We start from the raw sequence: 19,561 nt of genomic DNA, 5'->3' as shown, positions 1-19,561 counted from the left end.
CTCAGTGCTTATAAAGAGCTGAGTGCTCCCAGTGAGTGCTCCTAGACTAGCTCTGGCCAGGAAGCCTAGCACAGCCCCTCCCAAAGACCTCACCTACAATTTCTTACAGCAGACAGCATGACCCAAGGTAAAAGGGAGTTAAAGGGAACAGAGGCAAAGAAACCAGAAGGTAGGAAGTCAAGATCCGTGTCTATTCTACAGAAACCTAAGCGGCAAGGTAACAAGCTCTAGAAGAGAGCTTGAGTCTTGGATCTACCTAATGCAAATTAAATGTCTGTGTTTTTAATTAAATGCATGCAAACAGCGAAGAGGTCTTAGCAGCTCTCCAGCGACTTGACTACAAGACGTTCCACAATTCTCCACCTCAGCACTCCAGGTTTCCTCCACTACCTCAAGCCTCCATCTAGTTCCAGAATCATACGTGTGACGTATCGGCCTCAGAGAACAGAGCTGGTCATCTACTCAGTTTTTCCATTTAAACCATTTTCTATGCCTCCTTGCTCTAGGGCCTGTTTTCCCACACCCATTTTTTTTTTAAACCTTCATCGTAAGGTCCTCTTGTTCTCTCCAGTTCAGTCTGCTCCCAGAGGGGGAAAAAAGACTGCATTTAATCGACAGAAAAGTGGGGAGGGCAAGCTCACCATAAGTAACTTACTTACCCAGCCTATATCACACACAGCATGTCATCTATATGCAGAGTATCTTCTGCCATCAGTGTTCCTGAGGCTGGTCAGAAACCTCCTGTGTTGGCACTAGACTCAAGCTGCTGAAGCCCTCTACCAACATGTTTCCCAGGGGGCTCAGAAGGCTTTCCCAACCTTCTGGGGAGTGTGAGCAGACCACGCAGCCTCAAAGCTGCCACCATCTGCAAGCTTTTTCTATCGTTTCTATCTGCCCAGAAGGGGCAAGCCAAGACTCACCCACTCTTCAGGTCCCCACGACCTGTTCCACTCAAGCTCAAAATCCTGTCATGCACATACAGAAACTGTGGTTCTATCATTCCATTCGATCTCATAAGAGGACTCAAAATACAAAATACAGAGAAAAGAAATGTTCAGTCCAAACCAAATATCCTTATTTTAGCTGTAATCCTGCCAAAGAAGCCACAAGAGGCTGGGTGAGGAGCAACGGTGATAGAGTGAACCTAGCTAGCCAAATCTCATTGAAAACCGATAAGGTTCTATGAATCAGATCGGATGAAAAGGTTCACCCTTTTGGGGGGAGAGGTTTGTCTGCGGTTTAAAAAGTCAGATCCAAAGGGCTCTTTACTCCTTCATAGAGGTTAAACTCGTGAAGGTGGCGTGGGGGGAAGGGGAAGCACCAAACGTTCAAACTCCTGAAGATTTACAGGCCACTTAAAAAAAAAAATTCAAACCTTGTACCGAATAACATCTTCCACATGATTTCTTAAGCTCTTGTTTCTAGAAAGTAATTTTGTTGCAGGTGATCTTGAATGCACTTGGGCACCAAGGAAAAAAGACACCTGTGCCTAACAGGTCGGTAACACTACCAACGTGCCCCGGGTACCAAGGGAACGAGAGATGCTCTGATTTCTGGATAAAAGATTTTCTGCAGTGCCAGGTAGGCGATCACATGCCCTAAAACGGCCGCAGCTCATTTGGAGTGATGTAAAAGCTCCTTGGATATTAATTTTATTAGAAATTCCAAGAAGCAAGCAACCTCAGATTGCATTCATTTTAGACTCCAGGCGTCTGGTACTTTCCAGTTTCCTGTGCATCCTCTCGCTCCCCCACTAGAAAGGGGTAGGCGAGATGGGCAGCAGCAGCCCGTGCATTAGGGGGGTCGGGGGGATACCGACAGGGCGATCGTAGCCCACCCACCCCCTCCCCGCACACACACCCGCCATGCCCCACGCACAGCTCCATCCCGAACGTTCAATTCGCCCCGGGACTGAGAAGCCCCTACCCACGCCTGGCCGGCTAGGCAGAGTCCGGTCCCGCGGTCGCCCTCCGGACTGCGGGCGCCGCGCCCCGTCACGCCCCGCGCCTCCCCTCGCCCGCCGCCCCCCGCGATCGCAGCGTGTCCTCCGCAGCGCCGCGCGCCCTCCGCAGCCGTACAGCCCTCCGCCGCGCGCCCGGGCGCCCGCTCACTCACGCGGGAGGCAGCGGCGGCGACTCCATTGTGGCTCCTCGCGGGCTTCAGAACGCAGGCACCGACCGCCGCCGCCAGCACCATACCAGCCGCGGACGCCGGCACTGTCCGCCCGCCCAGCCGTGTTCCATCCGCCCCGAGGGGGCGCAGCGCTCCTCACCGCGCGCCACCACCTGCGGCGGCGGCCCCCGCGGCCATGGCCCGTCGGCCCCGCGCGCTCGTGTGCCTGGCGCGGCTCCCGCGCTCCCCCGAGTGCAGGGCGACGGCGGCGGCGGCGGGACGGGCGGGCGAGCGAGCGGTCGAGCGCGCAGCTCGGCCACTTCCGGGTTCTCCCGGCCAGCGCCGGCGCCGTGACGGGCGGGCGCTGCGGCCTCCCGCGGCGGAGGGACCCCTCCCTCGGCGCCGCCCCTTCCTCCGCGGCGTCTGGAGGAGGCGGCCGGCGGGCGGGCGAGCGAGCGCGCGGGCGGGGGGGACCCGGGACCGAGGCTCGGAGATAGGAGGCGGGGAGGGCTCGCGCGGAAGGGGTGCTCGCCTATGCGCGGCTTGCTCTGATTCACCGGTGTATTCACATCCTTCTCTTGGCGTCGGAGTGCCTTCACCACCCCCGGGGGAGTGGGGATTGGGGGAAAGGGAGGGCAGACCAAGTGTTGCCCTTCCAAAGGAGGAAACCGAGGCAAGAAGAGATAGATCGGCCTGACCAAGGTCCCAAGCCCGAAGCTAGCGGGCGTCTTTTCTGGGTCCTAATCTGGTCTGTGGACAACTGAGATGAGCATCTGCTAGACTGAGCTTGGGGACGTGACTGAGCAGACGTGGGTCGCTGAGCCTAGCAAGCTGCCCTTCTGAACGTGATAAGAGAGACAATGAGCCCAGGATGCCCACTGGGAAGATGAATAAATTTCAGTGAGATGGGGTGTGCTATATGATGAGGAATGGTCAGGAAGGCCTCTTGGGTATCAGTTAAACGAAGATGAATTAACATGAACCTTCACTAACTCAAGATGGGTGAATGCCCAGGGCTAAGGCAAAAATCGGTGAAGATTCCTGTCAGCAAGACGCCTTGTCATGTTTGAGACTAGGCAGGAGGGTTCCGAATTCTGGACCAATGCCTGTTAGAGGAAGGAACACCTGGGAATTTATAGAGATGGGAATTCTCCAGTTCCATCCCAAACTTACTGTCTGGGGAGCAGGCTGGGGATAGAGCCGGGATTCCTGGCTTAAGGAGTCCTCCAGCTGGTGCTGGTGCCCACTGAGGCCTGAGACTCCCTGTGTAGCTGAGGCAGTGTGAGACCATTACTGGCCAAATGGATCCTGTGAGCTGTATAAGTGATACACTGGGGAGGGAAGGGAGCAGTCAAGATTAGCCTAGCCAGAACGAAAAAGAAAGATGGCTGCACTGGAGTCAGGGGCGTTGAAGGAAGTGGTCAGATTCTAGATGATAAAATGCCCAGTAAGAATTCCTGATGGATTAGGCTTCAGAAAAAGTAGCGTCCGGAATGAACTTCAATTTGGAGGTTGACCCACGTAGATGGTATGCATGTACAGTCATGAGACTAGTTGACATAAGCTCTGCAATGTAGTTACGGAGAGGAAGACCAAGACATGATCCCGGGGCACTCCAACATGAAGAAACTAAAACTAAAAGGAGGGTGAGATGCATCTTAGGGATAGAGCGCTTGCCTGGGGGAGTGCAAGGTCCCATTCCTCGCACTGCCAATAAGTACAAAAATAAAATAGTACCAAGAGGGGTGGAGTGTGCCCATAATCCCAGCACTCTGGAAGCCAAGAAAGGATACTCACTGGTGGCCTGTTTTAATAAAAGAAAATAATGCCTTTGCCGTGAGCTAATGTCTGCATCCGGAGAGCATTACTGATTTACCATGCGGAGGGCCCGCATGATGACTGATTTCCTTGATATTAGTGTTGGATCTGTCTGAGCCATAAGAAAACTTTCTGCTTTATAAAGTAAAAAGTAAATGAAAAGGCGGATGTGAAGCACATTTGAGCTCATTAGCTAAAGGTAAGCCTGGGACAGAGTGAGTTCAAAACTCTGCTTCAGCAACCTAGGGAGACTCTGTCTCAGCATAAGGTGAAATAAATTAAATAGGGGCTGCAGCTCAGTGATATCGCCTGGAGTGTTCAAAGCTCTGGATTGAATCCCAGTACTGAAATAATAATATTAATAATAATAATAATAATAATAATAGTAATAATACTTTCTTAAGGGTGTGTCAATGTGCTAAGCACATACTTTGAGTGACAGCTCCTGTTATATCTCCCTCTGGTTCACCTTCATTCATCACAATTTTCTGCTAATATTCTAAATGTCTAATTTTTTTTTTACCTCCACTCCATTGGTAGGTTTCAGAAGTAAACCCGGAAGGATGCCTATTTTTATTTATTTCCCCAATATGATGCTCACACATGCATGCAGGTGCCCAAAGAGGTCAGAAGAGTTGGCTGGAATACCTGGAGCTGGAATTACACGTATGTGTAAGCCACCCACTGTGAATGCTAAGAACCAAACCCCAGCTTGCTCTAAGAATAGCAAACATTCTTAATGGTTGAGCCATATTTCCAGATCCCTGATTTTTCTTCAAGAATCCTCACCCCGTTGACCAACCATATAAAAGTTCATCCATTTGTTGTACTTGTAAAACAAAACAGCCCCTAAACACTAGAATCTAAGATTAATGTGACATTGCCAGGATGGATCGCTTGCAGAGAGAATGGCACACGCAGGTGAGCAAAGGCTTGGCAGTATCCGTGTCAGGAATTACTTAACTGAATGGAAGCCAGCTGTTTCAATAGTGGCCAGACGTGGCAGGCACAAACTTGGTGTCACAGCAAGAATCTCAGGGCTGGGAAAGTCGCTGAGATGAAAAGGGGGCACCTATCATCTAGTACTATGGAGGAAGAGGTAGGGGAGATCAGGAGTTCAAGGTCATCCTCAGCTAAATTTTGCGTTCAAAGCTAAGCTGGACTGTGTGAAAGTCTGTCTTAAAAAGATACACAGGTTTATGGTGACACAGGCCCCCTTTCAGGAGGCTGAACTACAAGGGTCATTTCCTTCCTGAAGTTCGAGGACATCTTGAGCATCAGAAAAAGACCCTTCTCTTTTTTTTTTTTTTTTTTTTTTTTTTGATTCTTTTTTTCCGGAGCTGGGGACCGAACCCAGGGCCTTGCACTTCCTAGGTAAGCGCTCTACCACTGAGCTAAATCCCCAGCCGACCCTTCTCTAAAATAAAGACAAAGAGGTGCTAAAGAAAGGGGAAATCTTTTGCAAAGTCTTAGTGTCTCTCCTACAGTCAGCCAAAGTGCATTGCTTAGATAGTGGCACTATCTTTTCTTTTCCTTTCTTTTCGAGACGGAGTTTCACTAAGCAGCTCTGGATGGCTTGGAACGCCACAGGTAGAGAGCATCCTGGCCTGGAACTCAGATCTGCCTGCCTCTGTCTCGCCAAGAGCTGGCTGGGATTGAAGGTGTGTGCAACCATTCCCAGGTGCACTAATTTCAAGCTTGAGTTTTTGCTTGGATAACTACAGGTTGGAGGCTTATTATACATGGAATCTTATGACAAACTCCAAAACATTCTCCAGAGTTTGTTGTTCATCGAGGGAACCTGATCACACATGAAGGTTTGTAGTAAGCCTTACTACAAATGGGATTCTTCTGCTCCAGACTAATAGAAAACCCTCGTTTCCAGATATCTTTTGTACCTGCAAGTTCAGTTTACTCTATAAATGCTTGTTTCCTTGTTTTTATGTTTTGAGGATACCCACTGCACCTCCAGTATGCCACACCTGCCCATTACCCTAAGTCAAAAGTTCCCAGAGAAATGAAAGAAAATCATTTGCTGTGAAGTTTAATTGAAAAATCTGTTTGAATTGTTCCAGGAAGTAGCCCAAAATAGGTTTCACACTAAATTATATCAGGTAAGCATTCTCTGTGCCTTTTTAAGAAAAGAAATTGACTTAATCTATTTTTACTTGTATATAGCTACATAGTATCTATTTATGAGGTCTGGTGATGTAATGCCTCATTATAGAATTATCTAGAACTAAATAACTTTCTACACAGTCAGCAGTGCTGGAGGAAGGAGAAAGCAAGACCAAACTCTTGAAAAATTCTGCGAAGTACCATTGCTTGTGGCCATGCATCTCAGATCACGAATATGTGTGCCCGCATACAGGAGCACCCACCCACCTGCAGCTTCTGGTTGCCCCTACAGTGGAATGTGAGAGCAGACCCCAAGCTGGTTCTGAATCAGTTTGTTTAGAAATTCTCCTCCTTCCAATTCTCTTTTTTCCTCATTAGCATTAACACACCTCTCCCCTCCAGCCCTCACTGTCTACAGACTGCCTGTGTTCTCCTATTCCAGAGAACATTTGCAATGAGGTGGTAGCAGTCAACAGAATGATTAAGGGGTGATACTCCAGTACATAGAATAACCTTGTATTAAGACAGACAGACTGACAGACACACACACACACACACTCACACACACATACACACACACACTCACACACATACACACACACTCACACACACATACACACACTCACACATACACACACACTCACACATACACACACATACATACACACACACTCACACACACATACACACACACTCACACACACATACACACACACTCACAGTCACACACACAGACTCACACACACATACACACACATACACATACACACACATACACACACTCACACACACATACACACACACTCACAGTCACACACACAGACTCACACACACATACACACACACATACAAACACACACACATTGATTTATTGATACATAGAAACAGGGTCTCATGTAGCCTCAACCTCATTATATAGCCAAGAAAAAGGTTGAATTTCTGATCCTGCTACTTCTGCTGCCCAAGTGTTGGGATTATAGGTGTGTGCTACTGTCTTAGTTTAGGTTTCTACTGCTGTGAACAGACACCGTGACCGAGGCAACCCTTATAAAGGCAAGCATTTAATTGGGGCTGCCTTACAGGTTCAGAGGTTCAGCCATTATCATCATGGCGAGAAGCATGGTAGCCTGCAGGCAGACATGGTGCTGGAGAAGGATGTGAGAGTTCTACATCTTGATCCCAAGGCAACCAGGAGGAGACTCTCTTCCACACTAGGCTAAGCTTGGACACTAGGAGACCTCAAAGCCTGTCTACACAATGACCTGCTTCCTCTAACAAAGCCATACTTGTCCCAACAAGGCCACACCTCCTAATAGTGCCACTTCCCATGGGCCAAGCATATTCAGATCACCATAGCCACCATATCCAGTTCGCATGACTGGCCAAACCCAGGTTTTTGCACCATCTAGGTAAGCAGTCTACAGACTGAGCCATATCCCTAGCACCATATTGGCATCTTTGTAACTAAATAAATCTCAATTTCCTCTTCTGTTTACTCCAGGATACTTGCTAATGAGTTCTATATTATTTAAATCACATTATAAGCAGCAACCGTAAAGTTGAAATGTTGTTTTCATTAATGGTTGTTTTATTGTACAACATATTCCTTTTGAACCACAAACCTTTTGAGAGCAATTCTGTTGAAGTTTCTATTGTTTCCTCGAATTGTTCATATGGAAACCTAAAAAGATATGTTGGAATTTCCACAGAAATCCCAAAATGTGAGTTTGGCCCAAGTCTTAGAATTCTTCCTGCACATAAGGATCCTTTGCCAAGAAATCCTCAGTTCTCAGTCTGGGGCTGGTGACTTCTGAAGTATGCCAGGTAGGAAGGTAAGTTGTTAGTCAATCCCTGAAGCATCTATATTTCTTCATTTTCCTTGTTGGATCTCGGTAATGATCCAGCTGGAGACGGATTGATTCCAAACCACATGTATACAAGAGCTATTCTTCACTGAACTAAAAATCAACAGGAGCCACTATTTTGATGTCTTTGTTAAGAACCAACTAAAATTAAATCATAAAGACAATATTTCTAGTCATATTTTCTGAGGCACACTGATTCAAGCCAATCTTAATTCTATTATGCTTAAAGATACTGACTTTTTTCTATGCCAGAAGGGAAAGTACTGGACACTCTATTTTAAGTTGCAACTACTGCCCCCTCAACATACCTCCTACACTTCCCAGGCGCCTATTCTAGTTTATTAAATTCAACAAACTATTTGCATAACTTATTTCATTTACTGTCTATGCTGTCCTTTGGAATACAAGCCACATGAAGGCATAGATTTTTGTCTATTTAATGACAATCCTTTCCCTAGGGACCAGAAGCATTTCAAGCAGGCATTATGTATTCAACACGTGTTACTGAATGAATGAATTGATATTAAAGCCTCTACCTCTTTTCGTATATATTCCAACTCAGGCTCAAGTTCCTTTTATGTGTTGCTTTACTCTTGGAAGAACATAAACAATGCTTCCCACAAACAATAAAGGTATGGAGAAAATACCTTTCCATGTGTTTTGGTCAGCCAGCCATTTAAAATGCCTTCTTCAGTGATCATGCTATGACCAAAGAGTAGACCGGGGATGTCATTAGGTATGACATGAAGGGTAGGGCGAGGGTTCTACCTTTAACCCATTGTAATCAAACACACACACGCACACACACACATACACACACACACACACACACACACACACACACACACTAAATCCCATATAAAGCAAAGTAAATAAAAGGATACGAGAAGTGCTAGGGATAGCTCAGTGGGGGATGTGCTTGCTGTGCAAGGGTGAGGACGTGAGATCAGACTCTTAGAACCCACATAAAGCAGGACAGGATACAAGGGAGTATCTATAATCCAAGTGTACCTACAAGTAGATGGAAAGTAGACACAGGAGAGTCACTGGAATCTCAAAGAGCAGGTAGCCTTGCTATACACAGGTGCAAACAGCAAGAGATCCCGTCCCAAACAAGGTGGAAGATGATAACTGATCCCAAAGATTGTCCTCTGACCTCTACACATATATGTAGCACGCACATGCTCATAATCATAATAATACATGAAGTAGAAGTTTCTGGTTTTTTTCATGTGATGCAGACTCACATGATGTTTTGCTGAGGCAAGTCCCATGGGAAGACACGTGATGTTTGGAGACAGTGTAAATGGAATTCAATGGACATTGATGGGTTGCTTGCGTAGCTGTGTAACTCTTCCTTGTTCTTGAGCCTTTGCTGATCTTCACTTCATTTAGAGAGGCACTGCAGAGAACTCCTGGGATCCCCACTGCTCCTGGTCACTACCACTGATTTGTGCCTATTCAGTGGAGGCCTGGTGGTTTCTGCTGGATTGTGCTGGCATTGCCGATTTATGTTTGGCGACACTACTGAACTGGACTGCTGGTATCCTGACAAACAGAGATTGGAATCACCACAAAGAACTACTTCTAAATAGGTCTACATCCCCTGTCCTGTCCTATTTACCATTTTTTCTCACCTAACTTTGAATGGTGGGCCAGAAGGGGGGAGGGGCCAGAAATTTGAAAACTCTAAGTCTACCCATTTACATAAACATAGACAAAGATAGATTTAAAGATAGGAAAGAATACAAGATACTAAAATCTTTGGGAAATAGTGTGTTGAATATCTATGAAGTGGGAAAAGAAAGTGTGTTTAGTCACTAGGAAGAAGATCTGTGAGCACATAATCCCAAGGATGAACCATGGAGACATAAGGCTGAGATGTTAACGTTCAGGGATCTCGGATGAATATCAAACTTTCTACAGAGCACATAGGTAAATCTTGAGTGATTGTGTCAGTGTGTGTATGTAAGCATGTGGGAGTGTGTTCGTCCAGGTACCGGGATAAGACGGAAACCTGGTTGGACACATAGGAGAAATTGGAAATGAAACTTGTTTTTAAAAAATTACACAAATTCATGACATAGAGGAAAGGAGGCACCAAATGAAAAAAAGATGACGTACACTTGAGTCAATCGACGATTCTTATATGGAACAAGGAAGGTAAAATGGCCAAGAGATTAACACGTGGAGCATGAAAAATTGATGATTCAATGAACAGAACTAAGAAAATCGCATGGGGTGCATGATAGTGACAGTGGGTGTTTTTAGGCCTAGGCAGTTTGAATAAGAATGGCCCCCAATAGCTCATACATTTGAGTACTTGGGGGGATAACATTTGTTGGAGTAGGTGCGGCCTTGTTTGAGAAAGCCTGTCACTAAGGGTGGGGTTTGAGGTGTCAGGGGCCCAAGCCAGGCCCAAGGTTCTCTCTTCTCTCTGTTGCCTGTGGATCATGATGTAGAGCTCTCACCTCTTCCCATACAATGTCTACCTGAATGACACCATGCTCCCCCATGCTGATCGGGGACTGAAGCTCTGAAACTGTAGGCAAGACCAATTAAATAGAAGTTTATACATTTCCTTTATAAGAGTTGGATTGGCCATGGTGTCTCTTCGCAGCAATAGAACACTGAGTAAGACAACGCCCAAGGGTTTTTAATCATAGCAAGATGTTCCAATGAAATAACCAGAAAAATAAAGACTCACCATACAAACACACAATAACCATTTAAAGTTATTAGGCCCTGCAGAAAGTGGTAAGGCAACTCTACTGTGAGTTACTTTGTAACTGCCTGAAACCACTTCTCCAGCCTGCTTTCTACATTTTTTCTGTGTGAGTTGACACCATATGATTTCTTTAATTGCTCGTTTGTTTTTTTTTTTTTTTAATTTAAGTAAGTAACGCATGAGTATGTTCTTACAGGAGAATCCACTCTGCAGCTTGGAGAGCCCTTCTCCTAACCTTTCATCAAATGTGGCATGCATCAGTCATCCTCCCTGCATCTTTTCATGAGTTTTTCTATGCAGTTGCATCATAGGAGTTACCTGAAGATCTACCTGGGTTTGCATTTGTTTGTCTCTGGTAAATGGAATCGTGCTGTATGCTGCCATCAGCCATTAGCAGCTGCTAAGGAAACTTTACTGCCAATTTGCTGTAGCTGCAGGGAACCCAGGCAGGGAAAGCTCGGCTGCCAATTACTGGTGTGTCTAGGATTCAGAGTAACACAGATTTCAGAAAAGATGACGGGCCTGAGATGGTAGACTAAAGCATCAGGTTGGACGGTGTGCTGCCAGGTAAGAATACTCCACCTCTGGACAGCTGGGTACCACAGAGCATTCCATCCCCTCCCACAACACATGCACCTTCTCTCAGAAATCTCTTCATTGTTTTAATCATATGCGTGTGAGTACATGTGTATGCGCGTGCACATGTGAGTGCAGGGGCACACATATGGTACACAGGTAGAGGTTAGATGGTACACAGCTCCTTAAAGCTGGAGATTGTGAGTTATCTGGCGTGATGCTGGGAGCCCAACTCAGGTCCTCTGGGACACCAGTCCCTTGCTTTTAATTCTTAACCCAATGCTCAAAGACATTGTCTCCCCAAGAAAAAAACGTGGGTGTTTTATTGGGTTTTCCAAGCCGTTGGATTGCCAGAAATCCTTCATTTTTTTCTAGATTTTCTACTTTTTTAATACCTCTTCTTCTGGCCTGTGCTTTCTTTCTGTGACTTTTTTCATTCCCCTCGCTTTTTCAGAGGAGACCTTGAGTGAGGAGGCAGGAGACCTGAGGTATCTGGGTATCTTATTGATTACATGGTGGTGAAATTTTATTATTTTTGTGTTTTAGTTCCTGGGCAAGCTTCCGAAAGCCATAGTAATTACATGCTTACTTACAATAATGATGCACTTTAAAGTGTGCTTAAATATTTCAGCAACATGCATCTTATTTAGCAATTCTATTTTTACACTTCCAACTGTGAGAAGCTATATGTATTCATAATTACGGTTTATTTGAATGTGTAGTATTTTTAGAACAGCAAAGTACCATATTTTGGGGGGGCGGAATGAAAATAATTTATGTATTTTTAAATGAACTAAGCTTTTTAATGTTCAGTGTCTGGGATAATTTTAAAATTCATTGCTTTTTTTTTATCATAAGCCTTGAATAAAAATATCTTTATACAATGAACCTTATTTGCAATATCCATGTCACGTGCCCACCGCTAGCTATTTTTGTCATTGTTCTGGTTAAATTATCTTTGAGAGGTTTTTCTCTTTTATTCTGAATTGCGGGCCAAGTTTCCTTTTCCACACATTTGTTTGTATATTCACACAGGCCTGTGCCACCACACACATGTAGAGGTCAACAGACAACCTGTGGGAGTCGATTCTCTCCTACTGCGATGTGGATTATGGGATTGGAGCTCAGGTCGTCCGTCCGTCAGGCTTGGCAATAAGCTCCCTTACTCACCGAGGCACCTTACTGACCATCAAACATTTTTTTTTCCTAAGTGGAGGTATCTTTGATTGCACTAAAACCAATTTGTTTCACCATAACTAATTAATTCACATCACTAAATTCACACTGTGAGAACGTTTTCGGAAATGTGCTCAAAGACTCATCTGGTTCATTCACCTAATTTTACATGGGAAGGTGACCTTTTAAAAAGATAACCTGAGGGGGTTGGGGATTTAGCTCAGCGGTAGAGCGCTTGCCTAGCGAGCGCAAGGCCCTGGGTTCTGTCCCCAGCTCCGGAAAAAAAAGAAAAGAAAAAAAAAAAAAAAAAGATAACCTGAGGGCTGGCAACCGGACCACCTGACACTAAGCCTGATGACCTGGTTTGTCCCCAGGACCCACATGACAGAGGAGAGAACTGACTCCTGTGAGCTGTCCTCTGACCTGTATAGAGGCTTAGCGCCACATGTGCACGGTCATACACACGCGTGCACGGTCATACACACGCATGCACAATAATAACCTTTATAAAAATTCTGAAAGGGTGTCTGAGAGCCAAGCATAGCAGCAACTAATCTGAGTGTCGGAGGGATGGCAGCAGGAGTTCCAAGTTCTGCTCTCAGATTTGAATGTGGCCAGGCTACATACAAGTGACCCTGGGGTTGGGGATTTAGCTCAGTGGTAGAGCGCTTGCCTAGCAAGCCCAAGGCCCTGGGTTCGGTCCCCAGCTCCAAAAAAAGAAAAAAAAAAGGGGGGGGATCGTCTCAAAATTAAATAAATAAAAATTTACATCTAGACAATATTCTGGATGCTGAACTTCCTTTAGCCCTCTGAAGATATAACACATAGCCCTCTTGTTTGCAGTGGAGGCAGATTTGAAAACCATCTAACCTGCCAGGAACAGACTGCCCACCCCAAGGAAATTTTAGGTATATATCTAAAATTACAGAGGGATATGACTCATGTGTAAAACAAAAAAAAAAAAAAAAAAGGGCGGGATAATTTGGGGGTGGGATCATCTCAGCAACACTTTCTGCAAGAGATATAATTTGATCTGTTCTTTGGATGACATAGACAATTCAGATTCCTAAGGAAGAAAAGAGCAACGTTCATTGAGAGATTCATTGAGAAGGTAAAACAAAAAGCAACAAAACCCAAACATGACAGTTGGTAGAGACAGAGGGTCTGTCCCACTCTTAAGCTAGAGGTAGAAAATGAGGGTAGACAACTAAGGTCATGTGCTTTCTCAGGGGTCTCCCAAAGCTTTAAATAGATTTATTTATAAACAGCTAAGCTTAAATAAGGGAATTACTTGTCCATGAGGTCCTTAGTAAGAAGAGTGTTGCTGAGGTGGACAAGGTAGAAGGACATTTATCTTTTTAATAAATGGCTTGAGGGTTTTTACATACAAGAATGTTTTTACCTGCATGCATGTTTATGTACCACGCGTGTGTACTGCCCATGTAGGCCCAAACAGGGTGTTACTGAGAGAGCTTCGAGCCACGTGTGGGTGCTGGGAATCTAACCCAGGTCCTCTGAAAGAGCAGTCAGCACTTTCAACCACTGAGTCACCTCTCTGGCCCGAAAGGTTTAATTTTTTAGATATTGATCTAACAGTATCAATCATGATAGGCAAGGCCTTACCAGTTTCCTACCACCTCCCTCCGGGAACTTGGAGGATTTTAAGAGGAAAGGCACTGCTGAAGTAACCATTACATAGGCACCAAACGACTTTAAAAAGAGATGAACCTTGCAACACATCAATTCCACTTCTACAAATTTACTCTAGAGAATTAATTATAGATACACAAGTCAGCTTCCAAAAGATGTTAATAGAACATATTTACATAATAATAAATCAAGAGTCCAAATTGGCCATTAGGTGATGGGATTCATATCATTATAATAGTGCCACATAATGAACTACTATGGGACCATTATATTGATAAGGCATAATGATATTTAATGTTATAAAAGATGGCAGTGATATTTTGAGATTATTTGTATGTGAATGTGTGTGTGTATGAGAGAGAGAGAGAGAGAGAGAGAGAGAGAGAGAGAGAGAGAGAAGCACGTGTGTGTAAATGCCTTCAGAGACCAGAGAGGGTATCTGATTCCTTGAAGCTGGAGTTACAGGCAGTTGTTTAGTGCCCAGTATGTGTCCTGGGCACCAAACGAGGGTCTTCTAGAAGAGAAGCAATAACTGCCAATACAGCATTGTTTAAATTAAGTTATAAAACACTGCACGTTGTTTGATACTGTATATATAACAAAAAGAAACACGGCATCTATATGTGTATATGGTAAGCTGAAAGAAAATCTGACACAGTTTGGTTGTACAGGAAATGTGAAGTTTTGGGCTTCTATTTTGCTTCCAGGTAGGCATTTATTGGTGCGATCTTATCCTATCCTAATATAAAATATTGCAGAGGACCATGACTCATTAAATTGACAACTTCTCCATGCTATTAAAATTCTGGCTATGGCATGGTGGCACACACCTGGAATCCCAGCACTCAGGAGGCTGAGGGAGAAAGGCTGTGAACCTGGGGTTAGCTTTGACTACCTAGGGAGACGATCTCAACATGAACAACAACCAAACCCAAGCCAAACAGAAAGCATGGCTAATTCTATGGCTCAGCTGGTAAAGGGCACACCTCACAAGCAGGCATATCTGAGTTCCCTCCACAGTACCCATGGAAAACGCTGGGCACGGTGGTATAGACGCCCCAGTGCTGGGGAGGCAGAGATGGGACAATCTCTGGAACTTGCTGCAGCCAGGTCAAAATAAAATAGGAATGTGGTGTGCATGTGAGTGTGCATGTGTCCGTGTGTCCGTGTGTGTGTGTGTGTGTGTGTGTGTGTGTGTGTGTGTGAGTATACACACATATATACATGCACATATACAGCCACAACTCAGTCTTAATAACTAAAACTCCCAATGTAACTGTGAGTTATTTTTTTCTTCTCTAATTTCTTTTCTTTTTTCTTTTTAGCAAAGCAAACATAGATTTATTAGTAAAAAGCAAGAAAGAGGAAGAAAACTACTGAGATTGAGAGGCGTTCCAAGGGAGGAGAAAATAACCTCCTTCTGTAACACCTGACCTCTTCCACCTGAATCTTAAAATAGGGAGAATGGATACGACCCGGAATCGTTCTGCAATGCTCTTTAGACTTAGAGCTACTGGTTAGGAGACTGGCAGTCTAGAACCATGTTTGCCTCGCCTCAAGGAGCAATAAATCAACCACTCTAATTTCTCACTAACGTGTATGGAGTATGGAGCTCACAAAACTTCCCCGCCCTACTTCTCAGACTTTTTGGAGGCATCACATTATAGGTGCAGAATTCATCTACAGAATTAAAAATGATTTAGTGGTACTTTATCAATGTATGTCCATATATCACATTATGAACTGGAGAGATGGCTCAGTGGTTAAATGCACTGACTGCTCTTGCAAAGGACCTGGTTCAATTCTCAGTGCCCACATGGAAATTTACAACTATCTATAACTCCAGTTCTAGGGGATCTGATGCCCTTTTCTGGCCTCCTCAGGCACTGCACACACACACACACACACACACACACACACACACACACACACACACACGGTATACAGATGTATATGTATATGTATACACATAAAATGAAAATTAATCATAAAATATGTGTGTATATACATATATACATATGCATATGCACATATACATGTATATATGTCTATGTATCACATTAGACCAGTAACCCAGCAACCAAATACCTATAGGAGTCCATGCAAGTGACTTAATAATTAGGTCAAGCCAAGGTGTATGGTCTGACCCTAAAACAGTGAGAGTGGGAATGGTAATTAACTGAGGCGGTAGGGAGTGCGTCCGTCTTGAGAGGGAGAAGCTACCTCGGGTCTGAGCCGCCTGTCCCATGCTGAACTAGACCTTATACTGCTAGATCTTCTGATACTCTAAGACACCCTTGAAACCCTGATTTTCATGTTGACTACTGATTTAAATACCAAGCCCCATACAGACCAACAGTGTGAGTCAAACTAAAACAGGGAACTAATCACAAATAAGGGCAATGTGGTATCTGCATTCTTCGTTGTCAACCTGACTACATCTGGAATGAGCTACAGTCCAGAAATGGAGGGCACATGTGTGAGAGATCTTTTCTTTTTCTTAGTTTGAAATGGATGAACCCACTCCTAGTCTGGATCTTTAAGGTAGGAAGACACTCCTTTAATCTGGGCCACCCTCCTGCTGGAAACCTATATAACACTTGTTCTCAACCTTCCTATTGCTGTGACCCTTTAATATAGTTCTTCATGTTGTGGTGACCGCCCAACTATAAAATTACTTTTGTTGCTACCCACAACTGTAATTTTGTTATTGTTATGAATCATATTGTAAATATTTGATACGCTGGATATCTTATATGCAGCCCATGTGGGAGGTCATTACCCACAGGTTGAGAACTACTGCAATATGACGACGTGGAAGACAGAAGCTTTTGCTCTTTGCCTGCCTGCTCTTGCCTTCCTGGCAAGCCCATTCCTTCCCTGGCACTAGAGCCTACTTCTTCAGAATTGCAGCATCTACTGAAGACCAGCTGAGCATCCAGCCTTGTGGACTGAGCCACTACTGGATTCTTGGACTTTCCATTCATAACATGTCATCTTGGATTAGCTGGACCATAGCTATAAGTGGTTCTAATAAATCCCCTTCTATTTATACAGAAAAGAAATTCATTCTACAGGTTCTGCTACTTTAGAGAGCCCTGATGAATAAAAGCATCATTTAGTTCCCAGGGTAGTACTTAATAAATCTTCACTACACTTGAAGGCAGTGACCTCAGCTTCTCTATCTCTTTACTCTTGGTACTTAAGTTTTCTTTCTTTCTTTCTTTCTTTCTTTCTTTCTTTCTTTTTTTTTTTTTTTTTTTTTGGTTTTGAAACATGATCTCACTTTGTAGCCCTGGCTGTTCTTGAACTCACTATATTGGCCAAGCTGGGTTTGAACTCACAGAAACCTGCCTGTCTCTGTCTCCCAAGTGCTGGGATTAAAGAAGTGTGCCACCATACCTCACCCCGCACTCTGTACTTTGTTCATGAATGGATGTGTGTTGTCTGATTGGGAAGACTGAGTGGGGAAGAGATGTCGAACAGCATTTCCCTTTTCTGCAAGAGTTTTAATATGTGCAAGTCTTGTTTTAATACAAAACGGGTGGTTAACGTACGTAGGAGAATAAGCAGAGATGCTTGGATGTTTCGGTGTCTAAGGCTGGACTGAGCTGATTAAAGTGGGAGAGTGTTATGAAGAATGAAGACAGCTAACTCAGGGAAGTCGATGTCTGTTGTGAGGAGACAGTGTCTTCAGAGGAGACTTCCTAAGGTTTTAAGACTTCTATTTAATCCAACAAAAAAGTATCCAGTGGTGTTGCTGTTTTGAGATGGTATCATGGAGCTCAAGTTTGCTTTGAGCTTATTATACAGCCTAAATGACATTGAATTTCTATCTTTCTGCCTCCACTTCCTGAGTGCCAGTGTGCTCCATAATATTTGGATGATGGGGATAGAATCCTGGCCTTCATATGTGCTATGATGGCTTGAATGAGCTGTCCCCCATAGTCTCTGGCATTTTAATGCTTGGCCCCTGTTGGTAGATGTCTTTGTTGAAGCTTAAAAGGTGTGGCCTTGCTATAAGAACTATGTGATGGGTTTTGAAGGCTTAATGACTTGTGCCTTTCAAGTTCACACTCTTCTTCTGGTTTGTAGTTCAAGATGTGGGCTCTCAGTTGCTGGTGGAGGAGCCATGATTGCCTGCTGCCTCATGATTCTTGATGATTAGCATATCCCCCTGGAACCATTAACCCCCAATAAACCCTTCCACACATGCTGCCCTTGGAGAACTGAGGAGGGCATCAGATCCCCTGAAACTTGAATTACAGATTGTTGGTGACCATGTGGGTTTGGGGAATGGAATGCAGGTCTTCTGGAAAATCAGTCAGTGCTCTTAACCACTGAGCTCTCTCTTTGTCCCTCAAACACTTCCTTCTATAAGGTGTGTTTTATAACAGCAACAGAGAAGCAACTAATACCCACACTAAGCAAGCACTCTGTTAACTGAGCTGTCTCCTAGCACTACAAGGTACTTACTGGGCAATATATCAGCAAACAAAGAAACGAAAATATTTCCAACACCTGAGGAACTTGAATTGTCTGAGGAGATAGGCAATGGCCATAATAAATGAGAAAATCACGTAATATGTTAGAATGCTGTTCAACTACATTTGCTAATTGACTAGGATATATTCTGTACTTGATCATACATGAATGTACCTGGGCATGTGGCATATGTATGTAATCTTAGCTACTCAGAATTGTGAAACAGAAAGATCACTAGACCTAGGAATCCAAGGCCACCTTGAGCAACACAGTGAAGTGTGTGTGTGTGTGTGTGTGTGTGTGTGTGTGTGTGGTGTGTTCTCTCACACACATGCACATGCATGCTCATGCCAAGGACCATCATCAGCTTAGAGAGGAGTCTGAGGAAGGGGTGTCAGAGCAGGGAAAAGAATGACTCAAACTCAAATTGTGGTTACACGCTGACAGTCTTGTCTGCTTGAGATGGCTCCCTAGACAGCTCTCTGTAGATAGCTCTTGGCTCTGTAATCTGCTCGAGATAGCTTTCTGCTAGAGACAGCTCCCTGCTCAAGATAGCTCTCTTGTGCTAGAAAAAAAAAATCTTGAAGAGCTGTGTTTGCTCTTCAAGCAGTTCTCTCTGGGTAGCTGCTAGAAAAAAGAATCTAAGCGAGCTATAAACTTTTCTAAAAGAGCTATGTTCACGTTCCAGAGATCTGCAGACAGCTCAGCTCTTCCAAAAAAAAAAAATTAAAAATAGCTGTTATTGCTTTCTGCTAGCTCATCTCATACAGACCAGAAGTCCAGTTTTCATTTTTTTTTAAACATCTTTTTTTTTTTTTTTTTTTTGAGCTGGGGACCAAATCCAGGGCTTTGCTCTTGCTAGGCAAGCGCTCTACCACTGAGCTAAATCCCCAACCCCCAGTTTTCATTTACATATCAGTTTAGTCATTTACTCTTTTGACCATCCCATGAATCAGCATTCCATGACCTTAACCCTTTGACTCTTAGGAAAAATACAGCAAGTACTTTTTTTTTTATCATTGCAGATTAATTC

General features: G+C 44.3%; 2 protein-coding genes across 3 annotated transcripts in view; both read right to left on the bottom strand.

Annotated features, from left to right (window-relative positions):
* Klhl2 (kelch-like family member 2) overlaps positions 1-2,436 on the bottom strand; it is a 112,276-nt gene extending 109,840 nt beyond the window's left edge. For 2 of the 3 annotated variants that reach the window (NM_001419565.1, XM_087587807.1), the window contains 1 exon segment: positions 2,116-2,436. In NM_001419565.1, coding sequence (NP_001406494.1) covers positions 2,116-2,141 — 26 coding nt within the window. In that variant the 5' untranslated portion in view covers positions 2,142-2,436. 3 annotated transcript variants of the gene reach the window in all.
* Positions 1-19,561, bottom strand: part of Erich1 (glutamate-rich 1) — a gene marked incomplete at its 5' end in the record, with an annotated part of 52,793,804 nt that overhangs the window by 52,716,869 nt on the left and 57,374 nt on the right.

Source organism: Rattus norvegicus, chromosome 16 (assembly GCF_021556685.1).
Source record: "Rattus norvegicus strain SHRSP/BbbUtx chromosome 16, alternate assembly SHRSP_T2T, whole genome shotgun sequence".
NCBI lineage: Eukaryota > Metazoa > Chordata > Mammalia > Rodentia > Muridae > Rattus > Rattus norvegicus.
This window is presented reverse-complemented; position numbering and strand designations above follow the sequence as displayed.